This window comes from Grampus griseus (assembly GCF_964374135.1).
Source record: "Grampus griseus genome assembly, chromosome: 1".
Lineage (NCBI taxonomy): Eukaryota > Metazoa > Chordata > Mammalia > Artiodactyla > Delphinidae > Grampus > Grampus griseus.
In genome coordinates, this window is record NC_139017.1 from 124,714,748 (window position 1) to 124,733,255 (window position 18,508).

The 18,508-nt window shown below is 42.3% G+C and overlaps 1 protein-coding gene across 3 annotated transcripts in view; it reads left to right on the forward strand.

Annotated features, from left to right (window-relative positions):
• The first annotated feature begins 1,881 nt into the window (after positions 1–1,881).
• The window catches only part of WLS (Wnt ligand secretion mediator), a 106,732-nt gene continuing 90,105 nt past the window's right edge, over positions 1,882–18,508 (forward strand). For 2 of the 3 annotated variants that reach the window (XM_082657146.1, XM_082657148.1), the window contains exon 1: positions 1,882–2,340. In XM_082657146.1, the coding sequence (XP_082513272.1) occupies positions 2,235–2,340 (106 nt within the window). In that variant the 5' untranslated portion in view covers positions 1,882–2,234. Of the gene's footprint in view, positions 2,341–2,919; positions 2,980–18,508 lie in introns of those variants that run through there. The other variant, XM_082657147.1, reaches the window with a different exon arrangement.

Below are 18,508 nucleotides of genomic sequence, written 5' to 3' on the forward strand. Positions count from 1 at the left end.
CTAACCCTAAGGCATTATTATTAAAATGTGTGGAAGTTGCCAGGTTGTTGAGATGAGAACACGGAATGTGGAGTTGACTAGCAGTAAGGTGAGAAGGACATTCTTACTTCTTTTTATGATGCTCTGGAACCAATTCTGACAGGGAAGAAAAAATGATGTAAGATTCTGAAAAGGTAAAGAAGGAATGCAAAAATAACCTACGCTGGTCTATTTATGTTTGGGTACCAAAGTGTTGACCGCTATTGTTCACAACAATTCTGTCTGTTTTCGACCATTTGCCATTTGATCTGCTGTTCTTTAAAGTAAAGACGGTTAATCACTATTCAGTGAATAACAGCTAATCTGGGGCTCCTCCAGATCAAGGGCAAGTGTCTTCACATCTTGGTATCCTCAAGTACTTAGAAAAGAAAACTTGGGACAAGTTAAGGGCGCAATATATGCCTATTGGTTAAAGGGTTAAAGGAAAGAATAAATAAATAGAAACTGTATCCTCAGAACTGTTAAAAACTGTTAGACTCCAAGGAGATGGAATTTTATATATGTATGGTTTGGCACCTGTCCTTAAGGAGTTCCTGGTCTAGCTGGAGATTAGAATTGACTACTTCTATTAAGTGTAACCTGCATGGCATCTTCTATAAGGGCACTGAGAAATCAGGAACAGAGTAGAGGAGGAGACAGGACTTGGGATATTCCCTTGGCATGAAGAGGGTGTAGGTGGAGGCGAGGGACAAGAAACCAGGCAAGTAAGGGGTGGTGGGTGGTGGAAACTGTGTATGTGTGAGAATAGGGTGTTACCAAACCAAGGGTCTGTTGGGCAATGTGAGCTATACTGGCCAAGTGGCTAGTTTATGTAACGTGGAACAGCCAGGCCCAGGAATTTAGACTTGATGGAGCAGGAAATCTCTAGAGTCCCACTTACCTTTCCCCCTGGAAGTTAAACATAAATATAAATATACCCTTACAAAGAGAGGACAAACATTGTAACTTAATATGTGTTCCCTCTAAGGCAAATAAGGTCTCAGGCTTTTGAAATGCACACCGTGGGCTTGCTTTCACATTCACTTATTTATTCATTCCACAAAACTTTACAGAGGACCTACTAGAGCTAGAATTTTGTTAAGCACCACGGGGGGTACAAAGATGAAGAGCACTCGGTCCCTATCCCCCAGGAGTTTACAGCTGAATGGTGGAGACAAACGTGTACACACAAGTCCTTGCAATAGGAGGTAAGAATGTAAACACAGGAATTGTAGGGGCTTAATGTCCGGAGATATTAAAAGGAGGTGGTTAGAAAGTAAGAAAGATTTTTCAGGCGAGCTGGTTTTTAAATGAGGTTTAAAACTCCGAGGGGGTAGAATATATTTTCTTTCAAGGCAAGAGCCAGGGTTAAGGCTCTGGAAACCTATGGAGTGGGGGGATAATGTGGTAATGAACAGTGGCCTGATCTGGCTGGAGCGCAGGGTTCCCCAAGGGGTGCAGTGGGGGGATTTAGCTGGCTATTTGCCCAATAACGAGGCTGGGATCAGGCAGAAGGAAGCCCAGCTGAGACTTTATTCCGCATCTCCGTGCTTTGACCTAAGCATCTATTGGGTCCCTTTAAAAGATTCTCCTCCTCTTTCCTAAAGAGAGTTCTAGCAGTTGGGGGTGGGGACCATTTCCTAAAGTCAAGGCGTAAGTTAAAGGTCTGCCGAGCTGCCCACGGGGGATTTAAATCTCGCACCAGAAGAGGAAACGTGTGGGAAGCGGAGTAGGGGGAACCCAGTAAAGAACAACATCAACCCCCAAACGACACGAGCCCCGGGCGGGACAGGTTGCCTTCCAGACCCGGGAGCGGGACACCAGCACCCGCCAGAGCTCGGAGCCCCGCACTGGCGGGCAAGAGGGAGTGGAAGAGCGGGAGGTAGGGAGGGAGGGAGGAAGCGCGAGAGGGAGGGAGGAAGAAAGGGAGGGAGGCGGCGTCATGTGATCCGCTTCCCTGCTCCTTTAAGCGTCCACAGGCGGCGGAGCGGCCACAATCACAGCTCCTGGCATTGGGGGAGCCCGAGCCGGCTGTGCCGGGGGAATCCGTGCGGGCGTCTTCCGTCCCGGTCCCATCCTCGCCGCGCTCCCGCACCCCTGAAGTTTTGCAGCGCCCAGAAAGGAGGCGAGGGAGAAGGGAGCGTGAGAGGAAAGGGAGCAAAAAGCACACCCTAAAACATTTATTTCAAGGAGAAAAGAAAAAGGGGGGCGCAAAAATGGCTGGGGCAATTATAGAAAACATGAGCACCAAGAAGCTGTGCATTGTTGGTGGGATTCTGCTCCTGTTCCAAATCATCGCCTTTCTGGTGGGAGGCTTGATTGGTAAGTGCGAGAGCTGCAAACTTTTCCCCCTTTCTCTCTTTTCGGGCCCCTTCCCTCTTTGCCTCTTCGGCTACTTGTTACAGTATCACTGCCTTGCTTCTATGATCTAATTAGTCCGGCTATTGTGCTTAAGAAAGCAGAGCTCCATGGGGCTCCGTGGGGCACAATCCAGTCTAGTGGCTAAGAGAAAAGGAGGGGGAAAAGTTTTGGCCTAGTTTCAGTATCCACTTGAAAGGAAGGAGGGGGGTAGCGGGGGTGGGAATCTTAAGCATGGCGACGGATCGCGCGAGGAAGCGCTGGGTTACAAAGTTGATTGCCGCTCCCCCCGCTTTTTCCCGCGTTCCCCCCCTTTTCCTCTCGCTTCCCTCCCAATCAGCTCCCGGAGGGCAACGTAATCGACTTTATTAGGAACAACTGAAGAGTCAGAGAACTGCGCCCGGCGCAAACCCAGAGAGCCCTGTTACAGGGCTGTGATCTCTGCATGTGTAAACGCTTTGGGTTGTCTCAGCTGGGGGCTGAGAGTTTGCATTTCGGGTCCTGACCTTCGTGCCCTCAGCTTCCTCGTCGCACTCCCATCCCACGCCCCGCCGTGGCCGTCCGCAAGGTCCGAGCCTTGGCCCGGAGCCTGGATGGGGTGAGGTACGGTGGGAGAGAGTCCTTGGATGGCGCTGCGGGAAGTTGGAGAGGTCGGAGGGGAAAGGCGTATCGGAAAGGTGTTGCTTTTGGCCTCCCGCCCTCTCGCGAATCTCCCCTCCCCCACTTCTTAGAGCTCCGAGAGCCGGTGAGTCGGGAGCCCCGGGTCCTGCCTTGGCGCTTAGGAGGGCGGCCTGCGCCCCCGCCGCAGCCCCCCGCAGGTGACAGCTCCCCCCCCGGGAGACCTCCCCTGGCGTGCATCGCCCGGACCTCTCGAGCCAAACACGCTTCCGGGTGAAGAAGATGGTTTCACGGATCTTCCACTCAAAAATACTCCCTTCTTCTCGCCGTGTCTCCATCTCCATCCATCCTCCCGCCTCTCCGCACACTCGCTTTCCCCTTACCCTCGAGATTTAGGACGTCCCGGCGCAAACTTCAGCGCCAACTTCGCCACGGGTGCGGATGGGAGGCTTGGCTTCCGTATTTCGCAGATCTGTAAAACTTTGCGGAGTGGAGAGTCTACGGAGGGGCTTTCTGCGCGCGTCCCTCTTCCGGAGCCCGCGCGGCGCGGGTGTCGTCGTGGTCGTGAGAGCTGCACAGGCTTGGGCACCTCAAGTCCTGTGCCTGGCGTTTTGTCTCCAGACTTGGGTTTGATGGGAACAAATGAAAGGGAGTCTGGTTTTGTAAATCACCGTAACATCCAAGCTAATTGTTTAAACAAAGGAGAGTGGGTGAACCTTCACCAAGGAGAGAAATTTCTGGAGGAGATCGTGCCTTTCGCTGTGTGTGTATCCACAAAGCAGAAGGAGGTTCGGAGTTTTCCAAGCTCATATCCTCAATTTGGGTCAAACAGCTTAATCTTTTTATTCCTGGAACCCTCCCTCCCACCCCTCCCGTTAGGAGCTCCTGTTTAGCTACGTGCAATCTCCATGTTTCCCTGTATTGGATTTTTCGAGGCTCTTAATACATTCTCTACTGGGAGCTGAAGGCAGCCTTCTCTGTGCCCTCACGGTGATTATGCAGCGGTTACAATTACACCTCTTGTCTCCCTTGATGAGCAGTTGCAGTTAGATGCCATTGGATCTTGTGTGATTTCAGTGGCAGACCATAATTAAAATTTCTTGCACCTTGTGCTTTCAGAATTAAATTGGCCTATTATCCCTGTCTGACCTTCATCCTCTTTGAGGTTTTTGCACAAGCAGTGAACCATTACACATAGTTCCCTGGTATTTGTTGGTGTGTGTTTCTTTTTCTAAAGTTGATCTAGCCCGTTATCCGCTGTTGTGGGTTTCTTAGGGCACTTCTGGAACTAGCATAATTTCTGGAATCTTAGTACTGTGGAGAAGGTCCAAGGGCACTGGTGAATGGCTGCTGGACATTGGAGTTTCCATAGGATCAGAACAGTTGTATGTTCAAAGAGGGGTTTGTTTGGAGTAAGTGGTGCCAAGGGTTGTTTTTCCCTGAGAACTTGATTAGTGACCGTATCTGATAACAATCTCAAAAAGTTAGTGATAGGTCTGATTCCCCTCAGTAAATCAACTGATTTAATTCCATCTTTACTTGAAAAAGAAAACTACCTCTGTATAACACTTCTTGGGGGAAATTGTTGTGTACGTTGACCTCTTACCTCTCCTCCTTCCTCAGTTGCCAAGGCTGTGTCCCTAGTTCTGGCCTGAAGGCTGAAAAGATCAGATCCGTTTCACCGCAACACTTGAATAGTGGCTTAGCCTTTACCTCAACCAGTTATAGAGTAATTTTTTTTTCTGTTAAACAAATCTAAGAACTTAGGTATGCTGTAAGACCCAAACATGGGAAATAAATATCAACAAAAGGTAAGTGATATGTTTTCCCTCCAAACTTCCCTAAACTGGAAAGCAGGTGAAACTAAGCAAAGGATGGAACTTCAAGAAAGTGAGTGAGTGGAATCAGTAGCTGAAGAAGAAGTGTGTAGGCTGGAAAGTCTAAGTCCAGAAACCTCCTCTTCCATGCTCCGCAGTGAGAAGAGAACTTCTTCACTGCTCAACGCTATTGATGCGTAGGAAGTCCGGTGTCTTGGGTGTGCAGTGTCTTTCTAATTCATCAGCAGAGGCCAAGTGAGAAAGTGAAATCTTCACTTTGAATTGGCCTCGGTATATAATGTTCCTTTTTGATCACTGTTGTCCTAGATGAAAGGAAACATGACAGCCTAGAAAGGGGAGGATCCGAATGGCAAAACTCCTGATGGTAAGGGTGTAAGTACTCCACACACGCAGAGGCAAAACAAAAACAATCAACCACCACCCCCGAACAATAATGACAAACCCCCGCACCCAAGGTGACAGGCAGCTTTTCAGTTAACCAACAGGCTTCAGTCTCCTCATTGGTAGGTTGATGAGTTTGAGATTCCTTTCAGTTGTGAAATTGTATGAATTTTTCAGTGCTTAAGTTTTATGTGGCATTCAGGCTGGTGTTGTAGCCTTCTAGAATTGATGGGGAAAAATTTAAACACTAGGTAAAAAGGAAATAAGAGGGATTGGGTTTTGGTTTAGTCAGCTTAAATCCTCCCCTGCTCCAACAGCCTTCTTAGAACCAAGGTTTTTTTTGTTTGTTTTTGTGCTTGTTTTGTTTGTTTGTTTTGTGCCAGGGTCTGTATACTGCTAAGCCTTTAATGGGATTTTTCAAGAAGTCTCTGGAAAGCAATATCTTATGTGGTAGAATTTGGGGTACTTAAGAATTCAATGAATTATGCCATGCTTTTGTAAAAACTTTGAGTCATTATAAAATCATGCATCTGATTGTTTTCTTATGTATTGAGAAGGTTTCTTAAGTGGCTAACTTATTTTGTATTTAGAATTCATTTAAAAATTTAAGAACCCCTGAAGGAAAAGAAAATATTTTTAGAGATATAGCTTAATCTTTAGCCTCCTTAAAAATAAGCCTGCAGAAAATTAAAAAAATAATTTTCCTTTGATTTCACGTTTGGTGAGTTTAGTTCATGGAGAAGCAGCTGCAGGGGTGGTGGAAGGGGGGAGGGGAAGGAGACCATGTGTGCTGAAACAACAGTGCAGCCGACTAAAAATCATGAACTTGATTCCCTGGCCTATTATGTGCAATTTGCTCAGCTTCAAATTAGTCATGTCTGGGAGATATAATGGTTGGAAAAGCAGGTCACCGTTCCCACCTGTTCTAAAACTGGTAAGAGTATAAAGATCAGGGTTGGATGAATAGAAAATTATTGCATTGTTTTAAGCATACCCGTAAATTAGAATATTCCAAACTTAAACCCAAATAAGTATCAACAAATTGCCCATTATTATTATTTTAGGAAGGATTGCTTTCTTTCAAAGGCTTAGTATGTTAGCAGCCTTTTCTTGTTTTTTATTGCTGAGAGTATTATATGTGTGTATACATGTATAATACACATACATATACACACGTATAATCAGTTTTCTCAATTTTAGCATGGACTTATCTACTGCTTTTCAATGATATAGCCGTATTATTGGGCTATTATTGTTTGAATGGAAACTATGGGTGGTTTTGATTGTGGTCCATTCATATGAAGAGTTTTTGTTTCTGCTACTATCACTTATTTGAAAGGGGCAGGATTTTAAGAAATTTAATAAAATTACAGTTATGCAGAGTATATAAGTGTTTGCTTCTCAATATATTAGGTTTTAAACTTGTTGTGGTATTTATTACATTTTAACATATATTAATAATGCAGTACTTGGCAGTCCTGCAGTGTTTGGGTATCTGTTGAGAAAAGAACTAATGAACTTGCTTTTGGTTGATGTTACTCCACAGTTTTCTGTATTTGATTCTTATTTTGTAAAATTTCATATCTGACTAAACCATGTCATTTTTTTCTTTGTTAACTATCAGTATCTAATACGGTTCGTAGAAGTACTGTGCAACCTCAAAATTTCTTTTGTAAAGAGTGGGAAATTTTTTGTAATTGAAATTGCATTATTTGACTTCTAAAAAACTATCTAAGCCATCATGTTGGTTATTGCAACAAAGTCATGCTAGTGCTAACAGTCTCTAATCATGCTTTCATCTAATCATTCAGTACAGCCTGTCTAGGCTTCTGTTGGAACTTTCCCTTTTCCCTGTTCAAAGTGAGAAACATTTCCTTGAGATAATAGTGTGGCTTTGTAAGGTTTTCAAGTCCCCTGCCTGGAACCCAGATCTAGACTCAAAGCCTTTCCTAGCTAGTTGACATTTTGCAATAATGCAGCCTTAAAAAAATTTTTTTTTTTTAATCCATGTAGACTGAGGAAAGATTCTTACCTTATCTTCCCCATAAAGGTGTTTCTATGGAGATTTAGAATTTGGAATTGTGTGAAAGTCCTTAGCTTAGAGCTCATGTATGTTACCTACCTACTGTGCAAAATATTGATTAGAGCCTAATGTGTACCCAGCATAGTGCTACAATGCTGACTAGGGCTTAGGAAAGAGGGGACTTGAAGCCTGAGTAACCTCGGGGAGCCAGAGGTAGAAAAGAGTCCCTCTTAATCCAAGTTCACTAGCTAAAGATTTCTTATGATGAGGTTTTCAAGATCATGATAATTCTCACTCATTTACTGGGAATTTGAGAACATGTGAAATGAGAAGCCCTGTTAATTATGTCATCAAATAGTTATATTAGTATTTCATCTTAACATATTAATATAACAATATAAATAATACTAAACATGTGTTAAATATGTACTGTGTGCCAGACTTTGTTTAATTTGATTCATGCAAAGCCTTGCCACATTGGTACTGTTGTACCCATTTTACGTATAAGTAAACTGAGGTACAGAAAGTTCTAGAAAAATTGCTCAAGATTACCTAGCTAGTCAGGGTCAAAACTCGGATTGGATTCCAGTCAATCCAGAATTATCAACCATTAGGTGCTCCTGACCCCACTTCCCAAAGCCTTGCCTTCTAGGGCTGAATAGAAATGGTTTGAATGTAGACAGACATGATAAGTAACACTGTAAATGCAACTAATTTCTCATTTCTAACCAACAGGTAACATGTTAAAAGAAAAAGTATCAAATCTGATGATAAGTGAAATGGAGTCCAGCTGTACTTAATAAAGCAGAGCCTTGACCCAGCTAAGGGAGAACAACTTCTGAGAAGTCTATATATGCCAGTCCAACCAATTTCTTACAGGTTCTAACCAGTACCCATAATTCTATGAATAATCCAACTGGCTGAGCAGCCAAGTTCATTAGCCACAAAGTGTTTGAGTTCTGCTACCTTAAGGAAGATTACTCAATTTTATTTTCTCTAGTTAGTGGTTTTAACATATTTATACAGTTATATAAGTCTGGACTTTTTCAAAGGAAGAGGAGAGAAGAAATCAACTGAGGTTGGAGAGGTTTTTTAGAGAGTGTGGATTGGCAGTGAGAGCAGCTGAAAGAAGAGCCTCTTACTGAAAGTTGAAAATTCAGTTTCCCCAAAGGATAATTTTTGTTTATATAGACACCATGCATAATAATGAGGGCATTTCACACCGGAGGCTTCCATGCTGACGCTGTGAATAGGTACATGTCCCATTGGAAAAAATGTTGATGGATTTTCTCTATTGAGAGATTTACTACCCTCAGTTTTGATAGAGACTCTAAGAGATGAAGGGAGACAGAGAGCATCAAGACGTGAAAAGATCATGTCTATTTCATTTGTCTTCTGTTTTCTCTGAGGTGTTGTAGCGGTGGCACAATAGAATAGACAAGTGTGCCAGATGTGTATGGTTCCCAGAAAAAGTGCCTGGATGGGGATGGGAGTGGAGAGGAGGAGCTTGAGGCACTGAAGTTCTCAAATTTGATGATGAAATGTTTTGCGTTTTTCCCTTTTCATAATAGGGCTAATCAAAAAGAATTGATAAATAACAGAAAAGAGCAACTCATATGTTTTAGAATACAGAAATCCTAAGGTTCTTTAGCCCTTTAGCACTACCTCTCCCTCCCCTCCATCCCTCCCACCCTACCATGTTCCACCCATAATTAAATTTTGTTGAGGAGTGAAAGCAATAATCAGAGTGTCATCTGACCAGTAGTGAGGGATTTGGCTAATTATGATTTGTTGCTGTTTTGAAGATTTATTGGGTGACTATGGAAAACATTTTACATGTATTGATTCACTTAATGAACATAACAACTTAGAGGAGCAGGTACTTTCTCCAGTTTTCAGATGAACGTGAGGCTCACTTAAGGAACTTTTCAGAGTTAACAGAGATGGTAAATAAGAGGGCTGGCATTCAAGCCCATGATCCTGAACTGAATCAAGCCATGCTCTCAAGTCTAATGCCACTCTCCTCCTATTGTTCCTTCAATTTCTATGGGAAACAAAGAGTCAAGTGTGATGAAACATTCTACACAGATTCAATAGAAGATGAAAGCTCAGACTAGCTTTTTCTGCTTCTACGCCTTTCCCAGACCACATACTCCCATCACTGCCTGGGTACTATTCACTGACCTAGTTACTTCCTATACAAATGATCCCAATTCCTAAAATATATTAACCTCCTTCACCAGCTATTGTAAGTGTTGGCCAGTGCTTGCAGGCCATGCTGAAGAGGGCTAAACCTGAGGAAATTACACCCCAGCTCCCCCCCACCACCAAAAGAAATTATTACACACAGCAAAGAGTAACTGAGAGTTGTAATTGAAAACTTGTCAAAGAGTTGCTTCGACCTGAATGCCAGCTAGACTTAGTATACACAATAGGTCCTGAATATAGCTGTTAAATACAAGAGAGGGGAATGTGGGTGGGGAGAAGGGAGATAGGAGTAGAATGTGGATTCAGGAAAGGAAAATTAAGGCCCCTATAAACATATGAGAACGTCTCTTTGGGACATAACTTATGCCTGGATTTCCAAAATCTACTTCCTATGTCACCCACTCCTCCCAAGCTGAGCTAGTGTTTCTCTCTACTTGCCTGTTTAAATCCTGGGCCTTCAAGTGCAATTTCTGCTCCCTCTTTTTCTTTTCTACTCTATTCTTTTAATATTCCCTGGTAAAGGGTGTTCTTTCTTCACTGGCCCACAGGAATTATAAGGCCTTCTTAATCTTCTAGTTAATTCCCTGGGTTAACTAAGAGGCTTTATCCATAAACACACATTTCTAAGAAAGCAGAAGAAATTGAAAGAAGATGCCAAGTTATTACATTTGTTTCGGCAAGGCATGATGATTTTTCTTCATGTAGAAGGTAACTGGTCTGTAAATGATTGGTTCAGTTTTTTTTTTTTTCAAGCCCCAGATTAAGGAGGTTAAGCTCATGGGAGCTGGTTGGGGGCCAGTTATCTGCTGCTTTCAGTTTTGGACTGAGCCCCTCCCGGGGAGAGAGTGCCTGGTCTCAGGGCAGCATCATGTAGTGGAGAGGAACTTGGCTGTAACTCTGCAGATGATCTGTGGTCTCCGTGATCGCAAATAAGTCACAAAAGCTCCTTGGTTCTCCCCCTCAACTGTGCTGTGGGGCAGAGGCCTCCTATTTCATGGATGACTGTAGTGAGGAATCCGCTATCATGAGGATAAGGCACCCTTTGGGTTTCTCATTGAGCCAGGCCCACCAGAGATCTGATTCCCAGAGGACATTTTGCTGAAACCATCTGCTTAACTTGTATCTGTTTCTCCTACTTTTCTTTCTCTGTACCTCTCTGCTCTTAGATCTGGAAGAATTTAGCCTTGATGTCATTTATTTTCTATTCTTTTTCTTTCTTGAGCCACCACCACTTTGTCAAACACCTCCAGATTCATGGATCTGTTTAGGCAGAGGGAAATGGATTGACCCAAAGCATTACTCATTTTGGGTTTGAAGGTGCCCAGAGAGGTCATCCTGCTTTCTAACATGAATTCCCATTATAACTGTATGTCTCAGAATGAGCCTTCCCCAAATGGTAGATATTAATATTGTTGCAGATAACTAGCTAAAAAGAACGTGAGTCTAAATCATTGTCCTAAAGCATGCACATTTTGTTCCAGGTTAACTACTTTTGCTTTATAGGCAATTTTAATAGAGCTTGGTTATGCCATTTTCTAAGTCTACAGCAGTTGGGACAATTTGCCACAGAAACTCACTGGCAGCAGAGAGATGTAGATGTGCGGTAGGTACCATGAAGACACAGGAAGAGAAAGGGAGCATGCCCCGGGTTCTGGGGTCTCTGGATATAGGCAAGTCATTTCACACCTAGCAGTAGCACCCCTTCCCCCTCCAGTGGCATCATTACATTATAGGCTGGGGTATGTTAATTGATTCCACTCTAAAGCTTTGTGATCTTATCACTTGCCATGAGTGCAGCTTTTTGGATCCACTGTGTCTGTCCCCTTTGGTGGTATCTGGCCTGAATGGAAGCTGTGAAGCTTGTTGCTATTAAATTGTAAAGATGAAAGGGCCTTGGAGACCGTCTTGTCCTACCTCCGAGTCCCAAGAAAGGGAAGGGGCTCAGTTTACACAATTAGAGGCAGAGCCTTGGTTTAGACTCAGGTTCTAATGCCAGTCAGCCCTCCAAGCATATATCTCTTTCTGCGTTTCAGCGTGAAGATCATCTGATTTCCGTCGTATAGTTAATGTGCAGAAAATTCCCAACTTGTGGTTCTTAAAGCTCTATTGACTTTCTTGTTACTTGAAAACAAAGTAGCAATAAACTTTACTGTCTTCTGCTTGCCTTTGTGTACTTAATGTTCTTAGCTAATTTCTGATGAAGCAATGGGATTATATGGAGTGTTAAGCTGTTCTATGTGGATTCTAAAGAATACCACATAATAATAAAAAACAAAAATAAAGCTAAATTTCTTCCTTGTTTGCTGAGCGGGCGGTACATCCCCTTTCTCCTGCTTGAGAAAATGTAAATTTAAAACTTAAAACTGTGCACTATGGTCCTTACCAATCCAACCAAAAGTGACATACATCCACATGTTTAAAGACTTCGTCAGTCTAAAGCTTCCTTGTCTAAACGTCTGTGACTAACTTTTGTGCTTTCGGGAGATGTTTGTGGCAGGCATAATTCTGAAGTTGTAGTGAGTTTAGGGGAAGTGACATGCCCTGTATTTTCTGGGTCTGTTTTACATACAGAAGAAACAACAAAGTTGCTCATCCTTTGTGTCTGCCATTTCTTCACTCTGAAGGTCATGGCAAGTAGAAAATTCAAATTGCCGAAACAGGGCTTAGAATGTGGAAGGCCTTATGCAGTTGTGTCTGACAAGCATATTTTTGTGATTTCAGAGCTGCCAATATTACAGGGTAGTTCTTCTACTTCTTTTATTTTTACTGAAACTAAGCAGAGTCACAAAGCACTGTTTTTCTGCGTCCTCTGATTTAGCTGTGATGAATTTTTTTTTCTTTTAATTCTCTCTTTAACATGCTTGCCTTCAGGTGATCCCAACCAAAAAGTTGGCATCCATATTTGTGAAACCCAGCCCTCTCTCAAGGCAGATCAAGCCTTTTTTCTGTTCCCTTTACTCCAGGTTCTTATATATTTTATCTGCTGTCATTTAGGTTAGAACTCACCTGAGAACGAAATGCCTCAAATGTAGAGAAGACACATCCCCACATTCCTTTCTTTGCTCTGCTCTGTTGAGCTAGTTCTGGCTTGTGTGAAATGGGCTCTGAGTTCAGCCCCTGCGTGCCTGGGCAAAAGGAAGTTGTAGATAAGATTTTTACTGAGGCTTTGGAAAGAGACTGCACCAGGGGCCTTGGTGTCACTTAAAGAACACATCTGTACTTAGAAGGGATCAGCTTCTTCTGAATTGTGAGGTGGCAGTGGGTGAGGTGGGGAGGGGCTTGTGACAGGCAACTCCAGGGCCTTGGACATACGTTCAGTCACCCAGTCTCCTAACTGTACAGTGTTTGCATGTTCACGAGCCAGCCTGTGTTAAATCCTCGGCCGGCATCGTTCTTTGAACATGCCCAAATGGAACAGAGTTATGCTCTATGAGAATGTGGTGTTTCTGGATAATAGTTGATGAAAGAGAAAGAAACAGAATAATTTGTAGATGCCTAAGATTTTTAAACTTAAAGTATGCTAAGGTCCCCTTTCAGTTAGCATCTTAGTTTTTTCTAGAGATTGGGAGAATTCTCTCATGTCGCTTCTCTACCCCACCTACCTGTTAAAAAAGACAAAGAGGGCTTCCCTGGTGGCGCAGTGGTTGAGAGTCCGCCTGCCGATGCAGGGGAAATGGGTTCGTGCCCCGGTCCGGGAAGATCCCACATGCCGCGGAGCGGCTGGGCCCGTGAGCCGTGGCCGTTGGGCCTGCGCGTCCGGAGGCTGCGCGTCCGGAGCCTGTGCTCCGCAACGGGAGAGGCCACAGCAGTGAGAGGCCCGCGTACCGCAAAAAAAAAAAAAAAAAAAAAAAAAAGACAGAGAGAAAATATAGTTTGGGGGAGGGATGAGCAGTAGGCTTGGGATTTGAACAAAATCAGCACTAGTATATATTTGAGAAGACAACATTTCCAGGTCAGGATGTGGTTAGGTACTGATACCAGCTCTGTCTAGGGAAGCCGACAACTCTGTGCATCTCACGTTAGAGTAACTCTCCCAGCTAAGCAGTGACGTTACAGGAATTTGGAAGTTGCCTTTAATGACTTGCGCTTCTTATAAGATTCCTAGGAAATTGTCACACTGCAAAACAACATGGTGTTGGCTCAGGGTTTTCCATATGATGTTTCTGTTCAAATGATAGACTTACTGATTTAAAGTGATCAGATTTCTAACTGCTGGTATGCGGGTTTTGGGTTGATCGATGGGTGTGATCCGGTTTGTTATCAGACTTGGACAAACCATTTACATTCTATGAGCCAGCCTCAGTTTCCTCGTCTGAACATAAGTTACCTGTGCGTATGTGCTAGATCCATCAATGTATGTGAGACATTTCCCTGAATTAGGAGTCGTCACTAATTAACTTTTTAAGGATTTTTTTGAGTCATCCCATGTCTAGTTAGGCTCATGGCAGCTTATTTCTGCCTCTTAGTGAATTACATAAAATTAGAAACCCAGCAACCCTGCTTCATAGCCTTCCCATTAAGCGTAATCCATGCAAGCCAGCAGTTCAAGAAGCATGTCATCCACACATTTGGTGAATTAGAGCAGTTAACTTACTTTTTGATCCAGTTAGTGATAGTTTTCACCAGGGTTTAACTTGAATCTTAAATTTTGCCTTTTAAAATGCTTGCCAGTATTCACCGCTCTTTATAGCATATATAGCCCAGGTAGCTTGGCTTTTAAATGAATACCACTCTATATGTGGAAGAGAGATTCCATCCATGCTTGCTGCATAGCAAATCCCAGTTGTTCTGTTTTACATTATAAAATTGAAGTCATCATCCACTGGGAAATGTTTTTGCTTCTAGATATAATATAAATGACAAAGACCTTTGAAAGTCAAGCTTCAAGGAAAGAAATGATCTTTTATAAAATATTAACTACTTCTGAAACCTTAGCTAGAGTTATCACACTGTATTATAAGGAATTATAAAGAAAAATAAAGTTAAAATATAATCCCTGTAAGACTATAAGCTACATGAGAGCAAGAATGGTCTAATGTGCTCATCTTTATCTCCAGTGGTTACCACAGGGTAGTGCAGTGTAGGTGTTCAGTAATACTTTTTGAAGAAATAGATAAATGCCTTGCATTTTGGACCTGTTGCAGTGTTCTAACACTCTATTCTGGGCTATTCTTTTATAATTTAAATGAGGACAGGTTTCTTATTACTTACTTGAACTTAAAAGATTATGTCACCTTCATGGTTTATATGATTAGATTTATAAAATTGTAAGTTTGAGGAGTTTTGGGAAGGGACCTTTTCTTGTTATGTTGTATAATAGAAACTAAAGCTCAGAGAAATTGCAATGAAAGAAGATTTGAACCAAGTTTCCTGACTGCTAGGGGAGTGTTTCATTACCTATGCCTAGTGTTGCAGTGATTACTACTAGGTCTGATTTATGTATTCGGTCTTTATTTGGCCATAAAGGCAGCAAATTGACTGTGGTTATCCATACTAGCTGATAAAGTCTGCTGGGAAAAAGGAACACACCCTAGTACATGAATCTTGAATATTCCAATGGGAATGTGGAACCATAATGGAATTTTGTGATTTATTATCTTTAAGAAGTAAGTGTGTTTCTTCTGCTCCCTGAGAGCTGTTTTTTAGGGGCTTCTTTAAGAAGCTCACATAATTTGCTTAATTTTCTATAAACTTTTAAAGATGGAAAATTCATCTTTCAGAGTTTCGCTTCTAAGAGTTTTGCAGATGTATTTATGGTTCTTGTTAGAGATCAGTAATGTATTTGTGATGTCAGCTTTTATAACTGCCCTTGACAAGAAAGCATAAGACATTCAAATAACCACCTCTGCATCCCATTGTGTTCAGCTTGTTGGTCTGGTGGGTGGGAATGAATTCATCCACACGTTCTTCCAGGTTCCTGAACTGTACTGAAACATGCTGTGTGGAATAGGTGCCTGCAGGCAAAGAGGAGCCTGGGCCTGCTGACTTTCCAGTAGAGCCAGGTGGAAAGGTGGGAACAGAGGTTTAAGAAGCAGATGTACACTGAAAGGGAAGGAAGCAAAAACCAAGGAGAAAGCTATGCAAAAGCTGGACTTGGACTCCTCTTAGCCAGACCTTCCAGCTAGAGGTGGAAGCATTGGGGAGGGGACACAGAGCTGACACAAGAGTCAGGGGAGAGGAGGCGGTGGTGATGGAGAGAAAATGGGCTTGAAAGAGGCGACAGGAATTCCTCCTTGGCTGGGTCATCACATCATCATGCAGGCCTTCCCTCTAAAATAATGACGTGTGTGTGTGTGTGTGTGTGTGTGTGTGTGTGTGTGTGTGTGTGTGTACACGCTATGAACCTATCCACTGCTCTAAAGGCTAGGTAAAACCACAGCGGAAATGGAAGTTTGGTATTCTAAATATAAGCAAGAGTGTTGCGTTCAGAAGGACTGGATAGAAATCCTAGCTCTACCCCTTGGTGGCTAGGTGGCCTTGAACAAATGATTTAAACTCAGAGCCAGAGTTTCCTCATCTACCTCTTGGGTAAAATGGGAGTGGTAGCCCTTGTGACATTGCTGTGAGGATTAAATGAAATAATCTGTGAAATGAAAAGTGTGTGTACAGTAACTTGCAAATTGTAACCACATAGAATATGCTACATGTTATTTTATTATTAGTCTTATTCTTTTAACCCAAGAATGATTTCCCAGTGTTAAATCACCCAGAGTCCTTTGGGAGCTGACATAAAAGGTTTTCTGCCTGCTCCGACCCTGGACACAATGGTTCAGGGAGATGTAGGTGGCTCTAGAGTTGGGTTTAGATTGCTTGTGTGAAATTATAATCTAGTGACTATAAACATGCATTTTTGTCCCCTCCTAATCTTATTTGTTTTTAAGCAAGAACACAATGATATTAAAGGAATTAAAAGCAAAGAAAAAAAATCCTCCTAAAATGCACCATTTTAATACAATTCTGTGTTAATTTTTTATTTTTTCACACTTCTGTGACTATTTCCAATTTTATATAAAAGAAATGTAAAAGCCTAGTTAGCAGAGGCTCAGACGTTTATTGTTTATGCCTCTACCAATTATGTGTTTTCTTTGGAAATTCAGCAGTCAGTTCCTCCTCTCCTTCTAAAACTCTTCTCTCATACTTAACTCAAGATTGCTTGTTGAACCATTGAACCATGGGAAATTCATTTTCAAAATCTGCTTAATTGCTGTGAGACTTTTAATTTGTTCTGGATGATGGTGCTAATGTCTGGGAACTGGGACCGAAGCCCTCCAAAGTTGTTAATTCAATCAGCCACTGTGCCCTTGCCATGCCTAATGAAGGGAGGGGGGTATCCAGACCTCTCTCACAAAGAGGCTGGGTCCCTCCTGACCACCTCGTCAAAGATGAATAAGAGGGACCCCACAGTTAGGTCGAACACTTGGGGCAAATTACCAGGGTGTCAGTCCACATTATCCAAAGCCCTGGGTTGTGCTTTCCCAAATAATTATTCAGTTGGTTTTATGTAGGAGCCCAGAGTTTTAAGGCATGGTTTTTGTGTGCATGTGTTCACACCTGCTAATCTGCAAAATTCTTTAATCACCAGCGTCTATTTGGCTGTGTCTGCAATCTGTAAAATCATAAACATCACCCCCAGACTATTGATATTCCTGTTAACCACTGAAGTTTTCCATGGCGAGACTGGTGAAAGCTTGCTCTGTCCTCATGATAAATTAGCTTGTTTATTCCTCTTCTGCTTATTTCTATCCTGCTGTTGGTTAGTGTAATGAAGCAGAAGTCCATTGTGTATGTTCATTGGGTAGCGATCCTCTGGCACCAAAGGGGGTAATTGAGTAGAAAGGCAGAATGCTGTTGGTGCATGGGAGAAGTTAACACCACATGAGGTCACCAGGCTTCAAGCTTTAATCAATGTGGACACAATGCAATTGAGATTTTGAAAAGGGTTTGTTTATAGTGTGAGAGTAAGGGTCAGTAGTTAATTTGAAATGCTGTAGGTGTGTTTTCCTTGAACCAAGAAGGTACAGAGCATGTGTCATAGAGGATTGTAAATATCCTCAAGGGAGGGATGTAATTGGGGTGGAGGCTTAAAAAGAAGGGAATTTAAGAACTTCAGTGTGCTTATTATTGACCCATCCATGTTTCATTTAAACTTTTACCATTCTTCACAATGGGAAAAAGACTGTAGGAAAAAGCCCTATAAAAGTCCATAGTACAGAGGCACAGCCCTACCAAGAAACAACTTTTTTGGTTTTTTTAGAGCAATGCTTTCCTTTGGGAAGATATTTGGAGTGCTATAAAATATTGCACTAAGAGTACTTAGTAGTACTAATATTACTCTTAGTATTAGCTGCTAATTCTCAAAGAATTCCCACTCTCAAAAGTTTACATCTTTTAGGATTTTTAATTGCCGTGGCTTGAATGAGATAATATGAAAACCCTTAACCCCTCTACTCATTTATGCTGCTGCCTCTTTCCATTTCAGGCTCCAGTCTAAACCAGGCATGTCTGTCTGCTTTTTGGATTATCTTTGACATTTCTCCCCATTATTTAATTACCTAACTTTCAACAGCTAGAAACACCATGCTATTATAATCACTATTCCAATTTGAAAGTAGAGAGGGCCCTATCCTTTTGTTGCAGAGAAACTCTGAAGACCAACGTCTGGTTTTCAGAAATGACTACAGGAAAAGAATGTGAAGGCTAGGCAGAGCCAAAGACTAGACATAGACTCAGAGATGCTTTGTTAAGTGCATGTTAAACCTAGGTGATGACTTCATACTCCTAATACCTCATATTTGTATAGTGCTTTTATCCTTCTTCAAAGCACGTTCATAGAAATGATCTCATTTGATCTTAATAACAGCACTCTGAGACAGGTCAGTCCACCAGGAATATTCACATTTTAAAGTTATGGAAACAGAAATGGAGAATAGCTGGTTTGTGGTTAGTTTTGTTTGAGAAGGGTTGATTTGGTAAGATTTATTTGTGGTGGAGTTACTCTGAGGATTTGAAGATTAATTGCTACTTGATGATATAGGATAAAGTGTTGTAAAAAGCTTAGTTTTTT